The 27,365-nt window shown below is 27.2% G+C and overlaps 3 protein-coding genes and 3 non-coding genes across 7 annotated transcripts; 1 reads left to right on the forward strand and 5 right to left on the reverse strand.

Moving 5' to 3' along the window:
* Positions 1-2,061: 2,061 nt before the first annotated feature.
* LOC8267057 (protein CURVATURE THYLAKOID 1D, chloroplastic) lies at positions 2,062-4,778 on the reverse strand. The gene is made up of 5 exons (XM_048376595.1): positions 4,581-4,778; positions 4,272-4,468; positions 2,571-2,675; positions 2,403-2,474; positions 2,062-2,318 (listed from the first exon to the last, which is right to left on the reverse strand). The coding sequence occupies exons 1-5, from the start codon at positions 4,705-4,707 to the stop codon at positions 2,247-2,249; spliced, it is 573 nt and encodes a 190-aa protein (XP_048232552.1). The 5' UTR covers positions 4,708-4,778; the 3' UTR covers positions 2,062-2,246.
* LOC112536594 lies at positions 3,038-3,119 on the reverse strand. Its single transcript, XR_003080586.1, has one exon. It is a non-coding gene; the product is annotated as a small nucleolar RNA snoR128 (small nucleolar RNA).
* Positions 3,219-3,302, reverse strand: LOC112536593. The gene has a single exon (XR_003080585.1). It is a non-coding gene; the product is annotated as a small nucleolar RNA snoR128 (small nucleolar RNA).
* On the reverse strand, positions 3,997-4,091 carry LOC125370754. The gene has a single exon (XR_007216857.1). It is a non-coding gene; the product is annotated as a small nucleolar RNA snoR128 (small nucleolar RNA).
* Positions 4,779-8,888: 4,110 nt separating the features above from the next.
* LOC8267058 (14-3-3-like protein GF14 kappa) lies at positions 8,889-11,331 on the reverse strand. 2 transcript variants are annotated; one of them, XM_048376594.1, is made up of 4 exons: positions 10,727-11,331; positions 10,501-10,623; positions 9,406-9,522; positions 8,889-9,113 (listed from the first exon to the last, which is right to left on the reverse strand). In XM_048376594.1, exons 1-4 carry the CDS (start codon positions 11,222-11,224, stop codon positions 9,099-9,101), a joined length of 753 nt encoding a protein of 250 aa, XP_048232551.1. In that variant the 5' UTR covers positions 11,225-11,331; the 3' UTR covers positions 8,889-9,098. The 2 variants fall into 2 exon arrangements, with proteins under 2 accessions (XP_048232551.1, XP_048232550.1); XM_048376593.1 differs by having other exon boundaries at positions 8,889-9,119.
* Positions 11,332-23,064: 11,733 nt separating this feature from the next.
* On the forward strand, positions 23,065-26,102 carry LOC8267059 (cyclin-D4-2). Its single transcript, XM_002530655.4, has 6 exons — positions 23,065-23,693; positions 24,122-24,208; positions 24,305-24,403; positions 24,534-24,735; positions 24,848-24,969; positions 25,124-26,102. The coding sequence occupies exons 1-6, from the start codon at positions 23,373-23,375 to the stop codon at positions 25,391-25,393; spliced, it is 1,101 nt and encodes a 366-aa protein (XP_002530701.2). The 5' UTR covers positions 23,065-23,372; the 3' UTR covers positions 25,394-26,102.
* Positions 26,103-27,365: the final 1,263 nt, after the last annotated feature.

A 27,365-nucleotide genomic window follows, 5' to 3' on the forward strand; every position in this document is an offset into this window, starting at 1 on the left:
ACGCGCTCTTTCGTAACGGTCGAATGTTGTTGCTGTTGCAGTTGCTGTTCTTAAGGTAAGGTTTTCTTGTATATTTCCTTTTGTTTTTGATGTTCGGTTGGGCATGCAGTCTGCGCTTTTCTCCCCATGGCCTTCCCTTCCTTTCCCTGTCTTTTACTATCAAACAATTGAATTGCAGCATTATTTTCCCCCAATAGGAAAACAAAAAAAGAATTATATTTCCTTTTTTCTAAGTAGATAATTCATTTTTTTAAGTTTGTCTTTCGTTGTAACTTTTTATTTTAGTTGTTAATTTAATAAATAATTACTAAAAATTAATTTTACTAATTATTATTATGCATATAATTAGTATTAGTCTTTATATTTAATATTAAAAGTTGTAAATTTTTATACAAATACTGATATGATCAGTAAATTAACATTAGTATTAGCAGGACAAAACCGGGACCCACATTGATTCTGTGTGTGTTGTGCTTTTAGTCTTTAGTACTGAGTGCTTACTGGGAGTGTGCTGTATGCATCCAGAAAAATATAAATATAAATTTTTAAATAGTCAACTTTTTTTGACGTATGCTTAACTACTAAGAAAGAGATGCTATAACGCTTTGTTTGGATTTCATTAAATTTTATTTTCGGTCCCTGCGATTGAATTCTCTTATTGTCTCCCACCCTGGCTCTCTGTCCTCCAAAGGCAAATCTATACAACTGTTAAGCACCAACCTTTGCCAAACATAAAAAAAAAACAGTCAAAGAATTAAATAGATTCAGCAATTAATATGAATGTTTGCTCAAAAGTTTAATTTCCATTATGGGTGATGATTCATTGGGTGCATGCTTGTAAAATTAACAATCAACACAATACCTTCATTTTTTTGTTCTGAACCAAGGCATTAGTGAGACTACATTTGGATGGGCATCAAGCGGACAATTCTTACCCTTTCTTTTCCTTTTCAGTATTTAGAGTTTTTTCCTTTTTTTATGGCAGCTTTATATTTAAAGATTTTAATTAAGTTAGAATCAAGAAAAGAAACCGTGAGAAAAACACCCCACCCCAGCTGCCAAATTTTAACTGAAGAAACCCAAGCCTTCCCAGTGGGCATACAACATGCCAGATAGCGCTGCGATTGATTCCAAATTTGAGAAAGCAGTCAGACAATGTTGCGGCACCGTCCAAACGCTGGAAAACGACACCTTTTGCATAGTCATCATGGCGTAAAGCTTTCCACACCATACTTTTTTGGGGCTGGACCATGTGCCTCGATCATGGTCAAATGGGTTTCAACCCAATACTTGCCCTCACAATATACAAAAACAACAAAATACTACATGTATTTTCGAAATATGACTTCCGTCCACTTCTTTTTTATGCGCTTAATCCGTACAATTTTATTGCAAAAATAAAAGACATAAAAAAAAATAGATAGCCAGATTTCTGTGGTCAGTTATTAAAATAAAAAGATATTAAATCTATAAATAATCCATAATATCCTCAGATTTTTAATTGGACGGCACGTCGTGATTTTTACAATATTTTGTATTGGATAATGATCTTGAGAAATTAGTTTAGCTTAAGCAAAGACTTCCAGTGGGTCTCTAAGATACAAAACAATAAAAGGCAAAATCAGATTATTCAATAATAATTGATGAATATCATGATTCATCAAATACAGAAATTATATTATGAGCCTTCATATTAAATACAAGTAAATGCTATTTTCAAGTCATATATTATTTTAGATCAGTCTATTTTTTAAAAAATATATATATGTAAAAAAGAAATATGATCTTAACATTTATATAGCAAAAGAATACTCACATATGAATAATTACAAGTAAATTATAATTCAGGTCATATCGATATATAAAGAGAGGAAAATTATTAAAAAATTAAAATCTGTTATTTGTAAAGATAAATCTCCTTTTAATCTACACCGTAGTTCAGTTTCCCGTTCAAACAGCCATGGTGCATCCTATTCTATTCCTAGTGCATGCAACGTAACATGGAGATGAAGAATGTTGCAGCAACATTAACGTATATTAAAAAAGTCTGAAGGAAACGGATGGAGCAATATAACTAAATCTATATTCATTTCAAAGCTGCAATACAATATACTGCAGTGTATATAATTATTGACAAATTGTATGAGATGCCTAATATTTGACAAAATACCATAATATCTAACTCTCGTTCAACCTCTAGTATACCACAACAAAATTATACCCCCAGGAAAAGCATATCCTGCACGTCAATCATTACTTGAACCGAGGACCTGTTGCTTCAGCTCTTCAACTTTGGTAACAAACTCATCCCTATTTTCCTGCAGAACATGTAAACAATCACCATTTTGAATTTCTTCTAATGCTACAGATTGTTACGTGCTATTTGCTGCTGAATGACTCACCTTAAACAGCAAATATCGGGTTGTGAACCATATGCTGTAGCCAAGACCCACAACTTCCATCAACTTAGGAATCTGAATTCAATAACTGTGTCATGCTCAAACAAAAAGAATAGAAGATTATCTGCAATTCTGATATCCAAAGGTACAAATTTTTTTACAGCAACTCACCAGTGGAATAGAATCAATCGCACCAACAACAGCTGATCCTAACCACAGGGCAACCACAGCACTACCACCATAGAACAGAACAGAATATGTATCCTCAGAGTCAAACTGCACATTTGGAATCAGTGCATCATACAAAAGTCTAATAAATGCCATAAACAATACACCTGATGATTGTAAATAAATATCAATGATTGCAATGTAATGAGAAAGAATTTTGAGCCACTCAAACTAAGTCGGATAAGTTGTTCTTGTCTGTAGAGAAGAGAGCCTTCTAGACAAATACCCCAGATGTTACTAGGAGTAGACTTAAATTGCAAGTTCAAAAGAGCTCATAGATTGACATATATTGACCTGATTTATTATCCAATGCCCTTGGGCGGCTTCCATATTCTCAGGTAAAAAGTGAAGAATGGAGGAGTTAAATAATAAGCTTTTTCTTTCAAAAGAAAATACAACACAAGCACATGTTGCTCAGGTAACCGCACCAGGATGAATTTAATCAAGTAACTATATATTAACTTCATGATATTCTGGTACTCATCATAGCAACCAATTTCCAGTAAATATTCTAATATTTGTAAGGATTGGAAATTTATAATGATAAAGGCTCAAAACAGCTTCAAGGCAAATAAAATATGTATTTATGCGTTGCTCAGATAACCGCTCAGGATTAAATTTCAAGAAGCAATTGCTGTATAAACTTTCATTAGTTTGTACCACTCATCATAGCAACCGATTTCTATTGAATAGTCATGCAAATGCAAAACCAATGACCATCAAAACTGTTGGGTATAGATAGCCTTTTTTTGGAAAAAAAAAAAAAGAGAAGAAAAGATAAATAGAAACAAAAAATCAGATAAAAGAAAACAAAAAAAGTATTATCAAAAGGACTCCGAATTATTATGTATCACCAAGGCCATGCAACCATTCTGTCGAGCGAACCATTGAATATCTTCATTGTCCTTTACTATTAGAAGCTTAAAATGTTTGTATGCCTGTATATCTGAGAGAAACAGCAATCTACAATCACTTGGACTCAAAACATACTTTCCAGAACTTACAAAAAAGCAGGCCCAAAAAATGGCGACATAGAAAGAAAACCAAAAACATAGGGTTGTGATATAGCATTAATAGAAGGTTGCTGACGTTTCATCAACAAAGTAAAAGGGTCAAAATCATGTGTAATAGAATGAGGGAAAAGTGGATAAAAATAATAGGCTTAAATACAAGTACAAGATGGAGTGTAACCCCCCAAATAAATTTCAAATCACTTGCATGGTGCTATCCATCATCCTTTATTATTAAATTTTTAACACAAGGATTACAAATTTAACACAAACTAACAAGCAGGCTTCTGGTTCAAAAACAAATAATAATAAATAAGAATTTAGATTTTAAGAAAACATATAGGAAATCAGCTAAGATGTTGCTCAGGTAACCGCTCAGGATCGACACTAGTGTCGAAGTTTCATCAAGCATCCAATGAATGCTCTCTACTAAGTTAGAATATCATCATAGCAACCAAGTTTTTCATTCCATAATAATACGGCCCTTTCATGAGAGAAACCAAAACAAAAGAATATAAATAAAAATAAAAATAAATACGGAAGAAAAAGAACAGCTTCCGGACCGAAGACAAAAACCAAAACAAAAATATGAAATATCAGAATATAAGCAAACGCAAGTCAAAACTAAACAAACCTTAAGATTGAGGGTATCCAAAAAGTCATTAACTTGGTCATCAGCAACAGGAGATTCTTGTTCAGTTACAGGGCTGTCATTGAAGACTGTGTTTTCAACCTCAACAACCACTGAACTCTCACGTTCTTCGGTAGTAGTAGCTGCAAAACTACTCGGCTTATCCTCATAAGTCGCTCTGAGCACTAGCTTACTCAATCCTGAGAAACAAACAGAATCCTTTACACACAAATTAACGAGTGAATAAAATCAAAACTAAAAATTCAAACTTTAATTACAAAAATAAAAGAACCTAGGGTTCCGGTTTCGTACTGGGGTGGAGAAAGTTGGTGCGGCGGCAACGGATAGAGCGAGGGATTGGGAGATGGGCAAGAGATAAAGAGGGTTTGGAGGGGAGAAGAGAGATGGATTGAGTAGTAGTAGTAGTGCACAGCTCCATGGTCAGAGCTAGAGAGAAAGAAGCTGTTTCAATCAAGCACTTGAGAAGTGGAATGGCACTTAAAAATTGCCAAGGCTAATAACATGTGGTTGCGTTTCTAGGGTTTTGCACTTTTACATTTCTATCCTCCGGGGTTTTTCTTTTCTTTCTCCTTTACTTGTTTTTTTTTTTTTTCTTGCTCCACAAAATTTATTTCAAAACGATTTTTTTTTTTTTTTTAGGCTTGTAGAAATGGACAAATTATATCATAAATTCGAGACCATATAGCTACATAAAATTTTAAAAATCGAATTAAATATCTTTGTATATCTATCAAAATAATAAAAATTAATATCTTAAACCAGAAAAATATTCGTATAAGAAAATATCTTTGTATAAATATTCTATGAAATGTTGCTATTTCTTTTATTCTAATAAGAAAAGAAATTTAATAAAACATTATTTTTATTAGATTTTAAGACACGATTACATCAAAATTAAATTATTTTTTTTAAATTTAATAATTAACTTATTTTAAGTTTAAAACTAAATTAATCTTTTATTAACTAAATACTTCAATTACGTTGAATAATATGGATTTTATAAATTAATAGACATAAGACTTTTAGACTAATTAATTTAATTATCAATAAAAATAAAATACACTTATAATTATGACGAGATTTTTTTTAATTAATTTTTTTTTATGTTTTAAAATAGCAAGGTGTCCATTACAATAATACGAGCACGACCCCTTTAAATTCATATGCAATAGGTTAGCTTTGAGCTTAATATCTCCAATTAAAAGAGAAAAAAATAAATAAAAGGTGTTATATTGAGAAATTTTATAAAATTAATCGTTTATCGATACGTTATACAATCGTTATTGTTATATAATTATAAAATAAAATTTATAAATAAGATTTAAATGAATATTAATATTTATTTATCATATTTTAAAAATAAAAATAAATTATATGTTTTTAATTAGTGTATTGATGTGAAAAATATTTTTAAAAAATTTACTAAATAATTCAAGTATTATATAAATTAATATTACTATTTTTAGAATTAAAAATTATTATATAATTAAAAAATAAGTTATTAGGGAACATAATATTTAAAATATAATTTCTATAATTAAAATCACTATCTAATTAAAAACTAATTTATTAGTTAATATAATATTAAAATATAATAAAATATATCACTTTTTAGAATAATCATTATCTAAACTGATATATTACTAGTCAATTATTCATACATTGCACGATCATTGTTATTATTTCCGACTATAAAACCAAGTTGATAGATAAGATTTAATAAAAAAATTGATATTTAATATTTATTATAATATTTTAAAAAATAATATTAAACTAATTATTTTTCAATGTCTTTCTTAATTTTTTTAAAAATTTATTAGTGTAATAATATAAAAATTATTTTAAAACATTTATTAATTGATTTTAGCTATCCACGTATTTTAGTACAACTAAAATAGATCAATTATGTAAAAGATGATACCAATAAATGTAATTTCACTAAAATTTAATCTTTGTGATCGATATTGCATTAAAGATTTCTTTAAAGTATATTGAATCAATATAGTTATCATTATTCTGATGCAATAATTTAACTTCAATCAGTATTGAAACAATCTTAAATAATCATTTTTTGTCTTCTTATTGCTGTATAATTGTGTACCATAAAATAAAGTCGGGTAAAATATGAATTTACCAAATTATAATAATAATTTATGGAGGAGATTATCGTATTTCCGTAATTCAATTAGATATAAAATTAAAAACTTTTGTGGCAATAGAACAAGAGTTTTTTTTTTTTTGAATCCCAACTCTCTCCCTCTTTTTTTTTTATTTTTTCATTTTATTTTTTATTTTAAAAAATTGGTTAGTCATCTATTAAATTAACAAATATCAATAGTAAAAAATATTCGATGAAAGAGAAAGAATGAGAATAACAAAATAATTGAATAACCAATATTTTTTTTGTATTAATATTTAATATTAAATATAATATGAAACAAAAAATATAAAATCTAAAAAAAATGATAATTGGAATTACTAGTCTTAAAATCTAGTTGTATATAAAAAATAATTTGAGTGATTTGATCGTGTGATATTTTTATTTTATTTTATTGTATTGGATTGGAGATATTATATGAATGAATCAACTAACAAAATCCAATAAATTAAATTCAAGTTTAAAATAAAAATAGAGAAAAGTTAACCAAAAACGTAAAAGGTATTCTAAAGAAAAATAGAGGGACGTTTTCATTTTAAAATATTAAAAATGATACAAATTCATATGAATATATAAATACTAAATAAATAAATAAGAAGAAACTATCAAAATATAAATAATGTTTCAATATTTTTGTAGTAACTTATGTAGTGATTCTAAAAATATTTTTTGAATGAAGTTATACAACATAGAGTTTTATTAATTTTTATTAATATCAATACTATCAATAAAATTAATATCACTAATTTTTAAGACTAAATATTTATTATTTAATTAATATTAAAAATATAATTTAAAATATTATTTTTTAGAATTAGAAGTATTATTTAATTATAAAACAAATTTGTTAGTTATAAAATATTAAAATTTAATTAAAATGTTATTTCGTAGAATAGAATTAGTATCATTATATGATTAGAAAACTATTTATTAGTTAATATAATATTAAAATATAATTAATATGCTATTTTTTAATATTAGAGTCAATATTTAATTAAAAATATAATTTATTAATCAATAAACTAATATAAAAACTATAAAATTACATATAAACTTGAATTCCATGTGTTTGAAATAAGTATACGTGTCAAAACAAAAATTCTATGTATCAAAACTAAATACACATTAAAAAATTTTAAGTCTCAAAAATATTTTATATATATATATATATATATATATATATATATATATGTTACTTCTTAAGATTAGAATCAATATTTAATTAAGAATGTAAATTATTGATCAATAAATTAATAGACTAAAACTATAAAATTATATATAAACTTAAATTTTAGGTGTAAAAAGTAAATACAAATTTCAAAATAAAAAATTCTATGTGTCAAAGAATTATATATATAGATTCATGTGTTGAATAAGTAAAGAAATTATTTAAATTTATGAATTTTAAAAAAATTCTTCAACCTTTAAAATCTCTTATTTTTTAGAATTTTAGTTTTCTATTTAAGAAAATAATAAATTCTAAAAGAATATGAATTGTTATAATATTTTTATTGTAATATTCCTCATAAATTTAATATTATACTAAAAATTATCACTAACTTCGGAAAAATTATTAATTTTTATATTTGAATTAAACAATAAATTTTTTAAATTTATAGATTATACTAAATTCATAAATTCCAAAACTTTCCACTCCAAATAAGGGCAAAGAAAAAATTTAAAAAAGAAATAATAAAGCACATTAATTGTTACTTTTGTTTTTCCTTCTTAAAAGATAATTGAAAAAAGTATAAAAAACGCTTTTACACATAGAGGACTGATTTTTTTTATTGCTTTGTGATTTAATTTTCTTATAATTGTTCTACCTTATAAATTAATATTTTTAAATTTTTATAATTTAATATTAATATAATATTTATTTTAAAAAAATAAAATTATTTTATAAATAATTTACCATTAAATCAACTATCATGATATTTTTAAAAATATTATAATTTTATTTTATTCCTAATAAAGTTTAAATGCAACAGTAGGAATGAAGTTCGTAATTGGGCTCAGATTTGGGTTCCTGATTCCTCGTCTTAGAATCAAGGTGGCCACAGACCTTTACAGCTAATTTTGCAGACATCCAGTACAACTAATCAGTTGCCTGTACAAATCTAGTCATTATTATCATCATCAAGTTACTGGGTACTTCCCTCTTATGCAAGTGGAAAACCAAAAGTAAAAAATATAATGAATTTCTAGTACAAATAAAAAACTGAACATGAACATGTCTAACTCTGCAACCGGATTTACATGCCCAGTACATGGTATCCAACTAAGAACACGTGAAGTCTGTCCAATCAGCAACAGTTTTTTTGCATACATGTTTGTTTACGAGTAGAACAAGAACTACAACATAGTGATCCTGCAGACAGGTAATTGCAAAAGCAAAAAAGTGAAAGAAAATAAAACCAGCACATTTTGAAAGATTCATCTGAAATTCAATCGCTCAACTGGGAATTGAAATTCATTTCTTAATTAAAAGATGATTGTTTCCAACCATATGTCGTAGTAGCTACATGAGATCTTCGAGATAGTCGAGAAGCTAAAACCACAGCAAGTTTTACACAAATATATCATACTTAGATTACAGTTCATGACATTCTAGCCCACCCCCCTGGAAGAGCCATAACAATTCCATCCAACTATGCCTCATCTATCTGCTCCTGCATAATTGTAGCTTTAGTTATTTCCAAATTATACGGGAAAGGAAACTGGGAAAAGATTCAAAACTGGCCTAAACATATATTATAGGCATGTATGGCACGAGCAGGCCTGAGCATAGTAAGTACAGTCGCTTTCCACATCATAATAATCACATTTGTGATACAAAGATGGGTTCATTTAATATATTTTGATGTTAAATTATTGGTGTTTCTTTGTTTTGATAAAATATCAACTATGCTATGAAAATATGTTTTCCAAACATCTAATAATGTAGTTTGCACTAACCTGCATATCTGAAGTCCAAAGAGTGAGGTTATCCCTTAAAAGTTGCATGATGAGAGTGCTATCTTTGTAGGATTCCTCACCCAACGTGTCCAGCTCAGCAATGGCTTCTTCAAAGGCCTGAATATTAAAAGTAGGCAGAAAATAAAATTTCATAGATTATTGCATAAAATCCAGTTTGGTACAGTTCTTTGAATAACACATAAGAACTGGGACTCGGATGGTTTCAGTGGCAAAGTCTCTGTAGGATCAAGTAACTAACATTAGTAGGAATCTAGAAACACACATTTGACATGCATGCCCAGAATCACAAAATGAAAATTTAAGGTTATTCGCCAATGTCCCTTGGAGCTGGCTCATTTCTCATCCGGTCTAGTTCTGCATTCTGCCACGCTCAAGTATACTTCTAGCTTCTGCTAGTGTGTAATTTGCAGATGTTTCTTACAGTAAGTAAAAGCTAGCTGTTAGCATAACAATCACATATAGAATAAAAGACCAGGTCAAATCTCTTTTATTACCGTCTTCATCTTTGACACAACCTACCAGAAGTAGTACTATCTACAAAGGAACATTGAAGCCTTTGGATATTCAACGAATTTTGGGCCATTAAAGGAGCCATCTTCTGGGGATGACATTTTGTGATCCCAAAGAGTTATTTATCTCTGACCTTAAACCAATTTCAAGCCACCGAAGCTCTAGGGCATTCTATCTGCAGTGCTAAACAGAACATCTAAAAACACTATCGCAGCCATGTTTTTAACAGGACTGAAGTTTGAAGCATACAAGAAGCTATCAATATTTACCATCTTAAGAACATACATCTGCAATTTGAACAATGCGCGTACATCCATGATCAGAATTACTAATGAATTACTATCCCAGTCACACAATTTGACAATCTTTTAATTTCTACAGACTTCGATACTTAATTGATAGCTTAAGTTTAGCTAAATCAAATCAAGTACCAAATACCCCAAAATGGCTTTTATAATTGCACTAGCTTTCTCAATGAAGAAAATTATATTATTCTGCTTTAACATAAGAAATAAAAATAAATAAATTAAAAAAAAAAACATCATGTTCTAAAATAAAACAAACCTGTTTAGCCATGCTACAAGCTTTCTCAGATGAATTGAGAATCTCGTAGTAAAACACTGAGAAATTGAGTGCTAACCCCAACCTTATGGGATGTGTTGGAGCAAGATCTGTAACAGCAATATCCTACACACCAAAACCGATCATAAACAATCAAAATAACCATCTTTTAATCATTAAGAACACAGCAATTAGACAATCAAAGCACAAGTATATAAACGAATTATACCTGAGCAGCTTTATAAGCAAGCATAGTATCTTCAGCAGCAGATTTTCTCTCATCGCCAACTTTAAACTCAGCCAAATACCTATGATAATCACCTTTCATTTTCAAATAAAACACCTTCGACTCAGTCGCAGTAGCCGACGGAATCAAATGAGAGTCCAAAACCTTCAAAATCCCAGCACATACATTCGACAACTCACTCTCTACCTTCGATCTATACTCTTTCACTAGTACCACATGCTCTTCATTCTTTCTACTCTCTTCCTTTTGCTCTATCGACGACACGATTCTCCACGCCGCACGCAGCGACCCGATCACGTTTTTGTACGCTACTGAGAGAAGGTTGCGCTCTTCCACGGAGAGCTCTGAGCCAGGTGTTGATGACGTGGCGAGTTTTTCCATGAACTGTACCATTTCCTCGTAGCGTTCAGCTTGCTCGGCGAGTTTTGCCATGTACACACACTGGTCTCTTGTTAGAGTTTCTGGTACTAGAATCGCCATTGAAGAGAAAAAGAATTGCAGAGCTTTCTTTTCTCTTTTTTTTTTTTCTTTTCTTTTTCTTTTTTTGTGAAATTGAATTGAATGGAGAAGGAGGGCAAGGAAGGAATAGTTTTGTTTGTTTTTATTTTTTATTAATTTATTTGAGGGAAGGAATATGTTTTGTTGATTAATTTGAACGAAAAGAAGCAAAAAAGGCTTACGCGCGAGTGTGTATGAAAGTTTACTCGCTTTTTGATTGGATAAAAGGGGCGGACGCTTTTGTGATTTTTTTAGGTGCTGTTTGGATATTTAGTTGTCTATTAGTGGCTTGGGGGGCCAGAGTGTATGGGTCCCACATTGGTTGCTGTTAACAGCTACCAAATAATCGATTATAGCATATTTGCCTTCTCAATAACACCATAACCTAAACTGGCAGGGTTAAAATATATTTCTATCAATAATTTTATCGGTTGAATAGTATTTATGATTTAAAATATGAATCGATTTTTTTGTTTTTTATTATATTAAAATTCTATTTATTTTAATAAAATTAATTATTATTTTAATATTAACTAAAAATTAAATTAATAATTTAAAATTATAATTTAATTTAAAATTTATTATAAAATATCAAACTTGTTTAAAATTAATTTTATTATCAAATTAGAATATAAATTTATTTTTCATATAAAATAATTTTAGTCTTTAATTAAATAATAATTTAATATTTATTATTTTTTATATTTTTATTTTTATCATATAATTAATTCTAAAACAATTTAAATGCGTTAAAAATTATTTTTTATTTAATATTATAAAATTAATATATAATTTTATTTTAAATTTTTAAATATATTTTAATATATTTTTTATTCTCAAGAAGTGATGTAATAAAAAAACTGAAACTGATTTATGTATTAAATCAAACTTTATTAATAAATAATATATTTTATTCTATAAATAAGTTTACTGTTTAATAATCTCAATTAGGGTAGTGAATTTTTTTAGTATAGTCCATATTTTTATACTTAAAATTGATAATTTTATTGATTAATAAATTTTAAAAAAACTAACTTCATTTCTTATTTGAATAACTAATTATTTTAGCATTCAATAATTAATAAATTTGAAATACTTTTTTGTTATAAATATTTAAAAATATTAAATATTTATATTTTTTAGTATTTTTTATTTTTATTGTTCATAATTTATTTTAGTTGTTAATTTTATAAATTATAAAAAAGTTACTTTGCGCATATGTGCCATTAAAAAAAATAAGTAAATTTATATATGTATATATTAATCTCATTATATTCTATAAATTTCATTCAGTATAAACTTAATAAATTTATATTTTTAGTATTAATAATTTTTTAGCTCATTAAGTATATTAATTATTAAATATTTAGTTGTATTTTTATTATGAGCATAAATATAATTTAATAAATTGAAGTGAAATACTATCGGATTTGAGCTTGACTTTTCGAATCAAACATCAAATTCAGACTCTAAATTAATCAAATATTTATTTTAAAATCTATACTCAATTTGATATATATATATATATATATATATATATGAGTGTAATTCCATCTCATTAAAATAATATATAATCTATAAAATAATATAATAATAATAGTTTTCCTATTCAAATATCATAGAATTAAAATTCAATTAATAAGCTATTCTAACTTGAGTATAATTCTAATACAATCGAATTAAATAGTTTATAGATTAACTTAATATAATTATTTTCTTATTTTAAAATTTTAAAAAATTAAGTATGAGTTTCTCTCTGCAATATATATAATATAAGTAAGAGTTTTATTATATTAATATAGATATATATTTCTCATACTGCATAGTTTACAACTATGAAGCCTTTAATAAAAAATAATATAGTTATTAAAATACAATGTAATTAGTAAATTTAATAAATAGATTAAAATCATGATTTTTAAAAAAGAAATGATTGTGACAATTTGAGACTTCTTTGTATACAAAGGTCTAGCATTTCAAAAAAAAGAAAGAACAGTAATTAGTTTTATATTTTTAATTGTTGTAAATTGAGTTGTTGCTGGTGGCTAATATATTGAAGAAAAAAAGAAAAAGAAGAAGGATATCCGAAATGCTTTATTATTTAAATGGTTGAGAATCCCAAGGGAGGAAAAGTGACCCCAAATGTTGAAACAAACAAAAGAAGAGTCTTTTATTTTTTAATTTTTAAACCGAAATAATTTCATTTTAGGATGAGAGCATAAATAGAAACAACTGAATACAACCATATGAAGAGGATCCAAACAAGACCTGAGCAGATGAAAGATAAGAGGGTTTGAAAGGAAGGAACGAGAGAGTAGCGAGAGTGAGAGTGGGTACTAATATAATATAATAGTAGTGTGATTGGACGATAATAATAAGAGAAGAGAAGAAGATAGAAACGAGAGGGAACCGATTCCAGTCAGATTCATTCCCCCACGCCACTCGTCACTTGCTATGCAGCTCATGCTCCAAAACCAAAATTTCCCCATGCGCTTGTTTGGGCGTTTCTTTAAAGCCCAAAACCAATGAGCCCACGAAACTATATTTTCTAAATCCACACAAAAATATTATTGAAAATTTTACAATTTGTGTTTGACAAAAGGTCAGAAAAAAAGCCAATTAAGAGCATACCAATAGTATTTTATTATTTAATTATAAATAATTAACTCTTTATTTTAATTTATTTTAAAATATGTACATATTCTAATTATATTTCCTATTTTACTTTCTAGTTAATTTTTTATTTATAAAATAAAAAAAGAATAATAGTAATAATAATAATAATAATCTCTCCCTCCTGGATACTAACCCATTTATCTCTTTTATAGTTCACCCATTTTTGAAGAAGCAGCCTATCCATTATTCATGCAACATATGTGCGTTTTGGAGCTCTTATCATGAAGCAACTGTGGGCAATGGTGAATCTCTTAACGTGCAGCGTTAGGAATGGTAAAGATTGACAACAATCTTGCGATGTGGCAAGCTCACAGCGGAGACGATCAAACAGCACCTGCTTCAACGATGGTGACGAGAATGTGTTGAAGAGAGTGGAACTCTTTCCCTTTCTTTACCCTCCTCTTTCTCTCTGTGTCGCATCAATCAATCACAAAGATTTTGATTATAATTTAATAATTTACAGGAATCTAAAAAATATTGTATAAATATTATTTTAAAAATTTTAAATAATTATAATTTTAAATTTCGAACTATAAAAACTTAATTAAATTATAAAAAATATTCATCATTTTATTTATGTATTATTAAAATTTTTAATATATATATATATATATATATATATATATATATATATATTTATGATGAATTTATATTACGGTAAAATATTATAAGAAATGTGAGATTTTGAGAATTTTTATTGAAAATTTTTTAATTATTTTAGATTTTTATTTTTAATTAGCTATTTGCAGATATAATTTATTTGGTTATAGATATTTCTATGATGTTTTAGGTGTTTAGTGTTGAATTATTAGGTTTTTCTTTTTTATGATTTTGAAAGCATTATTAATCAAAGAAGAATAATGATGGTGATGATAACAAAAATAATGGCGGTGATGATGATTGGAGATGGAGTTAATATTCTTTACTTTTTCTAATTTTGATTTTATTATTTATCTTAATTAATTTAGTTTAGTATTTTTGTTAAAAGAAAAAAATAAAAATAGATTAAGCCACATGTCATAATATTAATGGTTTATATTTTGGGTGGACTCTATTATTAATAGAATTTAACAGTATTATCAACTTGAATTTAATTGAACTCTTTCTAGACAAATAAAAGGTATAATTGAGAAAAGAAAAAGAATAAATACTTAATTGGCTTTTTCCAAATAGGTTAATAGCCTTTTTTGTACTTTTGCCTTTATGTTTAAAGAAAGCATCTAAATTTTTTTATAAAATAACTGAGTTACCTTTTATCAAATACTTTTTAAGCAGTTCAAAGTAAATTTAATTCTTTTACGGTTTAATTATTAAATAAATTTTAGATTTTTTTAATTTATTTTTAAATTTAACACATAATTTTTAGTCAATTTTAAAAAATAGCTAAAATTTATTGATATAGCTATTTATTGTGATGACAATAATAATAAAAATATAAATTAGCACTAAAATTGTTAACTCATTTCACAACTAAAAAATAAAAATTATATTATTTAAGTAAATAAATAGATGATACGATGATATATATTCTTCTTGAAACTCTATTCATCTTTATTAGGGTTCGAAAAAATCCAAGCAATCTAACTTTTTTTCATCTATTGCTCTTTCTGTTTTTCTTTGTTGTTTATTACAACAATAAAAACATTTAAAAATTCAGATTTCTAAAATTCCACTCGGAAATAGCAAGAAATATTATATGTTTGTAATGAGTTAGTAATTCTAATATTGATATCATTTTTTTCTTTCCTTGCTGAAATTATAGCCTAAATTGATCCAAGTCCTTCCAAAGAAATTATAGCCTAAATTACGTAAAAGAAAGAATATTTCAGAAATTGTGATAAAATGCAACAGTGGCCAATAGCTAGCCTAAATTGATCCAAGTCCTTCCAAAGTCTCTTTGGGCTCACGCAATCCTCTGTGAGGCTATTACAGCTTTAGAAGCTTTTGATCACCTTCTTAAGCTCCACTTCAGCATCATTCAAGAGACGATTGAACTGGATTCTTCCTTACTAAAATTTGTTGCTTAATTTTTGACAAGATTCAATCAAATAACACGGCCTTAATAAATAACTGAGTAAATTTAAATTTTAGTTAAATGTGTTCAAATTATAAAAGAAATGATTCGTCCATAGCATAAGAAAAAAAATCAGATATATAATTTTCTTTTTATATTAGGACACGCTAATATCCATTATAATACAATTAATTAAATAGTTATATGAATCGTATTGTATAATCTATTTCGTAAACACACACACATATTATATATATACATTAGAATTTAGAATTTTGACGAAATCAATTAAGGATTAAAAATATTTATGTTATGCTGACACAATCCAAATTATCAGCCTTGAATATTAAAGACTTCTGTAGATGCATAGAGTAAAGCTTAATGTGTTTAGTTCCAATGGGTTAGGGGAAGCATAATGGAACAGAGAAACTTAGGATGCGGAAAAAGAGGTGAATGATGATTGGAAGGCATGTATTTTTTGCTTTCAATTATGATTGACCAATATTATAACCGGTTATGTGTCGACTAATATAAATATAAGGCCTCATCAAACATGTCATGTGATATAATCATAGTAATAAATAAACTCATAATCCTATGCGACCGACTGAATTCATCTAATTTTTTTTCTTCTATTATTTTTGAAAAGATCCAAATAACTAAAGAGGTATATGGCAATGATAAAGGGTACAGCTAGCAGAGATAATTGATGTGACTAGATATTGTTTCAGAAGGTAGGTGTGCTTAGGGAACATAGTGAATATATTTACATGTTGTGAACCAAATATGAATGGCTGCCAAAGGTAGGTGCGAGAATTTGAGTTGGTGACGATCGTGCCACGCTGCTGCACAGTTTTGAGGGAAGAAGGTTTTGAGCCAGGTTTTATCTAATTTGGATTTATATGTACTAATAGGGTGTCCAAATGGGTCATCACACCCAAATTTGATCCATTTAATGCGTAAAGTTTGTTGTGTTAGGATTGAACCTTGGTGGGTTGGTGTTACAAATAGTTTAACTCATTTATAATACAACTTGAAGCATTTAGTATAGTGGGTTGGGAAGTGAGTTTATTATAATCCTTTTAGTTACTATTGAACATGTTATGTATACAGTGATGTGTTGTTTTATATAATTAATTTATTTATTTATTATTTTAAGTTAATAATATGTTATATATAAATCGTGTCTTATTATCTATATTACTTGACAACCAGTTAAGTAAACGTGTTACACATATCATATTTGTATAACTTGTTTAAATTTCGTATCGTATTAGGGTTGCGATATATTGATCCAATGAATAAACAGGTCATATTCGTGTCGATTCTAATCATGTCGTCTAAGTAGATTGACACGACACGAACACGATCCATTAATCCGTTTTGAAACTTCTATATACTAGTGGTTAGCCACTGTGATATACGATTATTTTTATTATTTTAATTTAAATAATAATTTAAATTGATTTATAAGAAAATTTACAATTTTTTTTAGTTTTTCTAATAATTTATCACATTTTGGAATATAATATCTTCTAAAAAATGTCACACAAAAATGTAAAAACCATTTTCTAAAATATATTTTGCTAGAAACAAACTAAGCCTAAGTTATAGAATAGAATTTTGGAGACTATTGTTGCTTTATGCCAAGACTCAAATAAAGCGGATAACATACTAATTAATTTAATAATATATAATTATAAAGAAAATATCTTTTTAGAAAAGTGTAGAACGAGAATTAATAACTATATTTTAATATAAAAATAAAAATAAATAGTAAACATTAGAAAAAATATATGAATCACAAAGAGCATATAAAGAAACTTACTCATAACAATATATGTTGATGGAGCAATACATTCAAACTTTGCGGAAAAAATGATCCATTAAATGATATTAATTTATCTATTGACTCTAAATGTGTAAAATTTGATTGTTTAAAATATCATATTGAATCTATTCTTTCTCTTCAATATTTTTATAGCAAGACAATTCAATAAGTATATCGCAACTCCTACAGTAGGAGAAATCAACACTCTCGTAATAGAGGATAATAAAACTCTTATAGAAAGAGAATTTAATTATCTACAAACACTTACTTATTATATTGACAATGGCGAGAATTTATTAATTTTATAATAAACATAAAAAGTTATGAGTTTTATAATGCACGTGAGGTGGGTTTTGCAATGCCAAAGCAAAGTGGTTGAAATTTGGCCCACGAGAATTTTCGGTAGGCAAGCAAAGAATGGAAAGGGGTGGTGGAAATATGAATATGAGGCAAGTATGAGAAAAGATGTCATCTCTAGGCATGATGATGGGGAAGAAGAAGAAGAATTAGAGGGCTAGAAATTTGTGTTGCTAAAAAGACATTGATAAAGGCAAAAACAGTTGGCATGTTTAATATGTTTAGATCTCAAGTACTTTGAGTGCTGTCGAATGCAATATCAAAGGATCCTAAGTTCAAATTATTATTTTTATTTATTTATTTTTACAATTCTCAACATCTTTACATGTTGTAGTTCACAATTCTCAACACAAACCCTTTTCTTTTTCTTGATTTCTTTTTAACTTGTTTTTGTCCTTTTTAGAGTTGATAGGTTTGAATAAAGATTGGTAGGTTGGAATTGAATTTAGTTTTCTTTCTTTGGTTAGTTAGTTAGTTGAGTAAGCCATAATCAATTGAGATATGTACGCAAATTGATTATTTCATTATATTATCAATGTTAATCTCTTAAATTGCTTGGCAAAGTTCTTGGATTCTAAAACTTCATTCTATCTTTTCATGGCTTCAGCCAATCTGAATAAGTAAGTGGTCCAAAGCATTGTTCATCTCGTTAGCCTAAAGATTCATCATTGCTGAACTTTATAAATCATTGTTCTATTTGTTAAATTAACTAATATTCAAAGATATATGTTGCTTGTTCAATTGTTAGATACAATGCATTGAACATAGTCAAATGTAAAAATATTAAAGAATATGTATTATTCGTAAAATAAAACATTGAGTAAAATTATTTAAAAAAAAACTTTGAAATGCGGGCAAACTTACTAGAAAATAAGAAAATTCATTTTTAATCTCTAAATTTGTTGAGTTTTATCTACTAAATTCTTAAAGTCTTATTGAATTTTAAGTAATATCTGAATTATTATATCTTTTGACATTGAGAACTTTTTTTTTTTTTTAACTCTTTTTAAAGGTATGACATATATGCTTGCTAAAATAGCCCACAACTTTGAGAGAAAATCAAACAATCATTAAAAGTAATAAAAATAAAAGATAGTTTCACTGTTTATAATTTTTAGTATTTTTTTAACAAAGAGAAATATGTTGTTATAAATTGCAATAGTAAAATATATCTTACAGTGAAAAGTCTAGATTTATAAGAATTCAACTATTTTCATTTCGATCAGCCATATCATATTACCCGTGTTTGATAACTTGAGTTTTAAGCTTAATAAAATCCTAATTCTATTATTCGACTGTTAAATTATGGTTTTAAGAAGTCATTGATATGATAAAACTAATTTAACAATCAAACAATAACGTTTTGAGTTGTTAAGCTATAAATTCAATTTATCAAATATAAGAAATATGATTTTGATGACCGATCGAATTAAAAATGGCTAAATTTTACCGATCAATATATTTTAACTGTCATGATTTTTAACAATACATATTTATTTTTTGTCTAAAAAACACCGCATACTAAGAGTTATCAAATAGCAAAACCACATTGTACTTTTTCATACTTATCTCTAAAAATAATTATATTATTCTTTTTTAGAAAAAGAAAATTCTTATCTATTTCTACTTCTACATGCATGTTTCTATCTATACATCAAACCAATAGATTGATATATATTTATTAGCTTTAAATAATAGAGTACGAATTAATTATCTAAAAAACTAATATATAATAGTCACTCACTTATTTACCGTGATATATACAATTGATTTATATAAAAAATTTCTAAAGTAATATATACGCTTAAGAAAAAGAAAAAGAAAAAACCTAAAATGAGCACCCTGATCATTTTCATTAGGGGCTCAATAGCAAACAAATCCAGTTGGAGGGCATAGCTTTAAGGGGCTTTTAATGGGTTCAATCTGCAATAAACTAAAACTATTATGTATGAAAACATTCTATCAATCTTTTGATCTTCTTTTACTTTTGTCCTTTATTGAAAAAAAAAAAAACTTCCATAAACATTTTTAGTTAATTTATATATAATATCTCTACCATTAGGGTGGATAATAAATCTTGATAATAATAAGAAAGAACATGACAAAATTTGCACTACAGTGTCAGGACATGTGATAAAATTACCTAAAACATTCCTTCTCATCCACTTTATAGCAGCAGTTTCTGAATATTACTTAACCCAAGTCCCATTAACATCATATAATAATATATTACATATACTTTTGATTATTATTCTGATGCTATTTTGTCCTAATCCATTACCATATTAATGTCTTTTGGCCTATAGAAATATTCCAATGATATTTATTAACTTTTATTAGGTGGTTTTGATCTCAAAAGAAAATAAGAAAACCTTAATAGGTGGTCTAATTAATCACTGAATAAAGATACTTCTAAAAATTCATGTGATAGCAATGGTCTAATTGTTTTTAGATGATAATTTTCCTCCTGAATTTTATATTAATTTTGTTGAAAAATAATGAATCTTTTTTTCTCAATTTGATAAAATATTCTTTTATGTTAATTAGCATGTTATTTAAATATATAGTCAATAGAAATTAACATGACTTGTATAGATAATAAAGTAATTGCAAAACAAAATTTACGATTATTAGTATACATAATTATTTGTTTACAAAGCTTCTCAATGGAGGCCTTATACCCCGCACCCGACCATATTGTAATATGGTCCGGCTAAGTACAAAATATGGGTTAGAATTTTGACGCTTGCTTTTTTTTTTTTTTTTAAATTTATGTTCATTAAATTGATACTAAATGTTTATTAATTTATGTTCATTAAATATATATTAAATACTAAATATTTATCGTTTATTAATTTTATTTTACTAAAAAGATATTTGTATCACAATATAAATATTTACAGAATAACTTTAGTTTGATGCTTTTCTTTATTAACTGTAAAGACAAATTATGTTATGTTTATGTTATATATGTCTGCTCAAATAAATTAATGAATATTATGTTTATAAACGATGAATATTATGTTATATATGTCCACTCAACTAAATTAATGTTGTGTTTTATATATGTTTTTAGAATTTTGATAATTTTAAATACTTTGATTTTTCTAAAATTTTATGATGATAGTTTCCATACATGGCTTACCATTGAATTTCTCTTTATTTTTATTTCACTATAAATATAGCTTTAAGAATGGCTATAGTTGAAACTTTTAAAATTTTGATAATTCAAAATAACTTGATTTTTCTAGAATTTTGAAATTATATATATATATATACATTAATCTGATTTCACCTTTGAGTTTATCTCTAATATTTTGAAAGATAGAGAAGAAGCTGCATCAAATGGTAAGGTTGGGCTCTAATAAATGTTATATTCTTACTATTTGTAGTTAAAAATATGCTTTGACGGGTATTACTATGGTTGGTGATTGAAGTTTTAATAAAATTTGAAGAAAATAGAGTCGGCAACAATTTTTTTTTTTTAAGAGTGTGATTTTCAAACAATTCACCTTTTTTAAATTTGAATTTAAATGATTCTTTATAAATAGAATTTTTTGGTATATAATTAAATTCAGTATATTTGACACCTTTACATGAGTTCGGAAAGTAAATTTCTATATTTATTCGAAACCGGATCAAGTAAATCTTTATATCTTAACTTGCCATCAATCTTCATTGATAACTCTTATCTGACGAATATTTTTTTAGAAAATAAAGCAGAACAATATGGTTGGTGCAACGAATTGGTAAATTAATAAAAAAATTTCTTAAACCCACTTCATTAAATAGAGTAAATATTTTGGGCAGTCCATTTTCATTAATAACTTTGAATTATTGGTGCCTCTTTAAATAGTACAAATGTAAATATGTGGGAAGCGATAAGGGGAGCTTGAGAAAAAGAAAAGAGTGGTAACAAAACATTGCAGCCCCAATGTGATCCTTGGAGCAATAGCAATCACATAGATGAGTGGAGTTGGACTCTTGGCGCATAGCTTTTCATTGGGCCAAAAAGAATAACTTCTCATTCATATTGATTTTGGAAGATTTTTTCCTCTCTTCTAAATATAACAAATTCATAATTGATCACGAACTAATAATTTAATCTTAAAATATAACATCCTTCTTTTATTTATTAATTTATTGAAGAAATAATATTTATTTGTAAATCTATATATTATTATGAATTGTTTGAAAAAAATGTAAAAATTAAAAAAAATTATAAACCAACCAAACACACAATTGATAGTTTATTTTTTCAATATATTTATTACTTCATTATGTTTCAGAAAATCATTATTTACGAGATTCCTACTACTGTTTATATAAATAATTAATTGATAAGTCATTATAATATATAAATAAATAGATGCTATCGTATAAATTTATAAAAATTAATATTATTTTAATTTTAATATTTTATTGACATAATTACACATTAGATTAATTAATTATATATATTACTTTACTATTAAGCAATTAAATTTTTAAAATTTAATTTAATTTATGTAAATAATTTAAAATTTATATGAATAGAAATATTATATAAAATAAATAAATTACTTAATATATTATTTTATTACTATAATTAAAAATTAAATTTATAATAGTAGTATGGTATAATAATTTTCTAGAAAACTCTAAATTGATTATTATTTTTTTGTTCATTTTGCCTACTCGCAGTGATGTGTCATGTGTTGCATACATTATTTCCATAATGCATCCATAATTTACTTAAAGTTAGAAAATATGACGAAGAAATTGCAATAAAACATTTCTCTTAATTTAATCTGTTATCATTATTGCTCTAATTTATTTTGCTGTATAGGGAAAAAAGATGTGGTAATAAAGTTGTTGTAATGGAAAATCATCTTAAGTGCTCTATCATTATTTCCATTTTGGTTTAGATAATCACATTTTTTGGTAATTTCCTTTCTTTTTTCAGTTCTCTTCTCTATCTAGAAAAACAAAACCCTCTCTCTCTAACTCTCTGTTTTACCCTAAAAATTGTACAACATTTTCTACATAAAGCTTCTATCTTTGCAACACCTCTCCTCAGCCCCCACACTCCTTTTCCATCTCTCTTTCTCTCTTTCCCTTTGTCTCTTTCTCTATCTGGGTTTATCACTGAAACGAAACAAAAGGCATTTTCTTTACAAAAACATTGATACAAGTCTCAGTTTTGATGAGATTTTCTTGGGTTATATGCGTCTCAATTTTTTTTTTTTCTATGAGGCATTAAATTAACTTAAATGGCACAAAATCTTTTATGTGCAGAGAACACAAACACTTGTTTTAGTGATCTTCTCGATTGTAATGCCCCAGATGAGTTCGGGATTCCCCTTTCTTGGCATCATCAAGTCAATCGCAATCGGAGAGAATATTTTTTCAATGATAGTGATGATAGTTGGAAATCTTCTTTGATGGGTTTAACAATAAATAGTGAAGATAGGGTTAAAGAAATGGTTGAGAGAGAAATGAAGCATTTGCCTAGAGATGATTATCTTAAGAGATTAAGGAGTGGTGATTTGGATATGGGTAGTAGGAGACAGGCTATTGATTGGATTTGGAAGGTTGGTTTGTTTCATTGGTCTTATTAAATGGTTTCTTGAGTTTTGTTTATTTGATCCCATTTTGATGTGTTTTAACTTTACTTGGTTTGATCTTTATTGGTTTTCTGCCAGTGGGTTCTCAACTGTGGTTTTTGTCAATAAAAGTTTGCCATCCTTTTATTAAATTTCTAATTCGAGTTCTTGTTTTTCTAATCTGTTTCCATTCAATTTCTAAAAGGAGTTGCTTCAAAGATCTATCTTTTGATCAAATTCAATTAAGGATTCACTTCTTGATCAGTTGTATTTGCATTTTGAAATTGGATTTGTCTCATCCTGCAAAGTGATTATTGGTGGACTTTATATTCCCTAATTTCTGGCTAATAATATGGTTCCATAGCTTGTCTATTAGTAGATTCTTATTGATAATTGGCAGTACTCTTGATCAACAGGTTCAAGCACATTACAGTTTTAGCGCATTGAGTGTTTGCCTATCTATGAATTACTTGGATAGGTTCCTGTCAGTCTACCAATTGCCTGTAAGTGCAGAAATTAGCATTCCTCAAGTTAAAATCTTGTCACTTCGTGTTTTTTTGCTGATTGTCTCGATCCTGTATCTCACTGCTGGCATGTAGAAGGGTAAAGCTTGGACTATGCAATTGTTAGCTGTAGCTTGTTTGTCACTAGCAGCCAAAATGGAGGAGACTAATGTTCCTCTTTCTGTCGATTTACAGGTATTAGTAAGCATCAATGTTAATTTTGAAATGACAATTTGACGTGTTCTGAAGTCGGTCATGATTTAAATGCTTTTTTCAATCTTATTGTCCTAATGATGTTGCTGTTGTTTTCTTTTGGTTTGGGTAGGTAGGAGAACCCAAGTTTGTGTTTGAAGCTAAAACCATACAAAGAATGGAGCTTTTGGTATTGAGCACATTGAAGTGGAGAATGCAATCTCTAACTCCTTGCTCCTTCATAGACTATTACCTGGCCAAGATCAGGGGCAATCAACATCTGTCAACCTCACTCATCACCAGATCATTGCAACTAATATTAAGCATAATTAAATGTCTGTCTTTTAGTGGATTCTTTATTTAATTTGTTTCTTTTGAATTTTGGTACTTGGTTGTCGTTTAGGATTAATGGGCTCTGATGCAGTGCGCGGTTGGAATTGAATGTAGGTATTGATTTCTTGGAATTCAGGCCTTCAGAGATTGCTGCAGCAGTAGCAATATTTGTTTTAGGAGAAGTCCAAGCAGTGGATGTTTACAAGGCAATGCCTTGTTTTACACATGTAGAAGAGGTAATGAAAAAGAGGAAAAGGAAAAAACCACAGGAAATGAAAATCTCAGGACTGGACAAATTTGCTTCAGCTAATGAAGATCTTTGAGCTTGATAATTTTTACCAATCTGACGAGTTATTATTCTGATTAACATTTTTTAAATTGTTTTTGCAGGAAAGAGTGTTGAAGTGTGTTGAATTGATTAAGGACCTGTCATTGATTAGTGGGTCTGCTACCACTAGTAGTGGTGATAATGTGGCAAATGCTTCAGCTTCATCTGTGCCCCAGAGTCCCAATGGGGTGTTGGAAGCTGCATGCTTGAGCTATAAAAGTGATGATACAACAGTTGGGTCATGTGCAAACTCCTCCCATACTAATACTCCAGACACTAAGAGGAGGAAACAAACCAACAACAATCCATCCCAAGTGGAAAACAAGTCATGAGATTATCACTTCCAATTTTGTGTGATTATGGAGGATGGAATTGGAGACTGTCCTTTTAAGTAACAGTAACACAGAGGAGAGAGAGAGAGAGAGAGAGAGAGAGAGAGAGAGACAGAGAGAGAGACAGAGAAGAAAAGGGTTTTTTTTTCTTGAGTAATAAATAATGGTTAAGGATAAATCAAAGAGACCCTGAAAAAGCTAAGTTACCAGTCTGTTAATAGGTATCATAGTGGATGGCAAGGGATGGGTTTAGAAAATTATACAGTTCTCATTTTGTTGTAGCTTCCATTTCAAGGAAAGATATATATAATATACATAGAGAGGGAGAGAGGGAGGGAGAGAAGGGGAAAAATATAATTTTTATTTCCAAAAGAAAAAGTAATTTCCCATTTTCTTTTTATCCCTTTTATATGTTTATTCTGTCAAAACTTGAAATATCATTTTATTGATTTCAAGAGCAGCAAATACAAATAGTAATATCAAATCCAATCCAATAAGTCATAAAATAACAGCCCAACCCACCAAAAAAAGGGAAAAAACTAAAGAGCAAAGCAGGAAGGGGGGTTAAATCTGATTCTTATAGTAAGCAATAAGAGATGTATTTTCTTTCTTTTCTTTTGAAGAATAAGAGATGTATTTCTTGTTACTTTGGTTTTCTGTCCTCAATAAAGAAACTAAATTGAAATAAAATATTAATGATCTTTATTTCTGCTTGCTTGTAATTGAACATCTAAAATAAACCCATGAAAATAAGAAAATGTTATTGTATTAAAGCAGTCAATTGGAAGTACTCCATCCCCAACTCACCATCATAATCATAATTTCCAATACTCATAATAATGTCCTCTAGCTAAGTTCCTGGTTGGCGCCACCTATGCTTTTTGTTCTCGTAACAGATGTTTTTCAGAGGGAAAAAAGAACGATGTTTCTTTTTTGGAATAACCTATATTTGGCCCACTGTATTTTTTATTTTTTCTCCAATTAGTTCCTTGGACTTTTATTCCATGACATTGAGTTCTTGTTTTTCTATTTTTGTAAAATTTAAGTCTTTTCTTAACAATAATAGTTAAGAGTGTGTATTACACGTATTAGAAATAATTTTTAAGTTTTATATATCAAATTTTATATTTTTATTTCGTAAAATTGAATTCTTGCGTAACATTAAATCTCTATACTTTTATTTGTATAATATTAGACCCTTGTACTTTTACTTTGTTAATATTAATATCTGAGGATTATTATTTAAATTTTTAAGTTTTAAGAATGATAAGTATTTATTGTAATTTAGATTGAAACTATATTGTTATTTTAATAATAAGCTATTAATTTAATTTGAATAATACCACTTAATTTTAGTTTATTTAAATTAAAATTCTTATGTGTTAGATTAAATCAATTATATTAATTAAGACATGATGTTTTTAATTAATAAAAATAAGAGATGAACTAATAGAAAGAAAAACATAAGCTATTTACAAAGAGTTAAGCCATAAGGTTGTTAGAGCTTCTGTTTCTTGGTTTGGTATTCCTCTCAGCTTTTCTTTGTAATTCTTATAATTCTGATTTGAAATAAAATTTCCCTACTTTGCTTTAAAAGAAAAAAAAAGCCTTGAGAATCATCAATTGTGGTTTCAACAATGGATTTGCAATAATAATTTAAAATTACTAATTTTGCAATTTTTCGACCAATTGTGACCCTTTTCCACTCTGCATCATCTCTCTGCTACTATGTATATAATTTTATTTTAAACAATTTATAGGATTATTATCAAATAATTTATTTTATATATTTAGAAGGGATTTAGCATTAGTTAATTGTAATTATAAGTTATTACTTATAACGAGATTTTTAAAATAATATAAGATAATTTTAAAAATTTATATATTTTAAATTTATAAAAATATAAAAATACTGTCATTTTTATAATTTAATAATAAATTTTATAATCATAAAAAATTTAATATCTTTCAT

The sequence above is a fragment of the Ricinus communis genome, chromosome 7 (assembly GCF_019578655.1).
Source record: "Ricinus communis isolate WT05 ecotype wild-type chromosome 7, ASM1957865v1, whole genome shotgun sequence".
Lineage (NCBI taxonomy): Eukaryota > Viridiplantae > Streptophyta > Magnoliopsida > Malpighiales > Euphorbiaceae > Ricinus > Ricinus communis.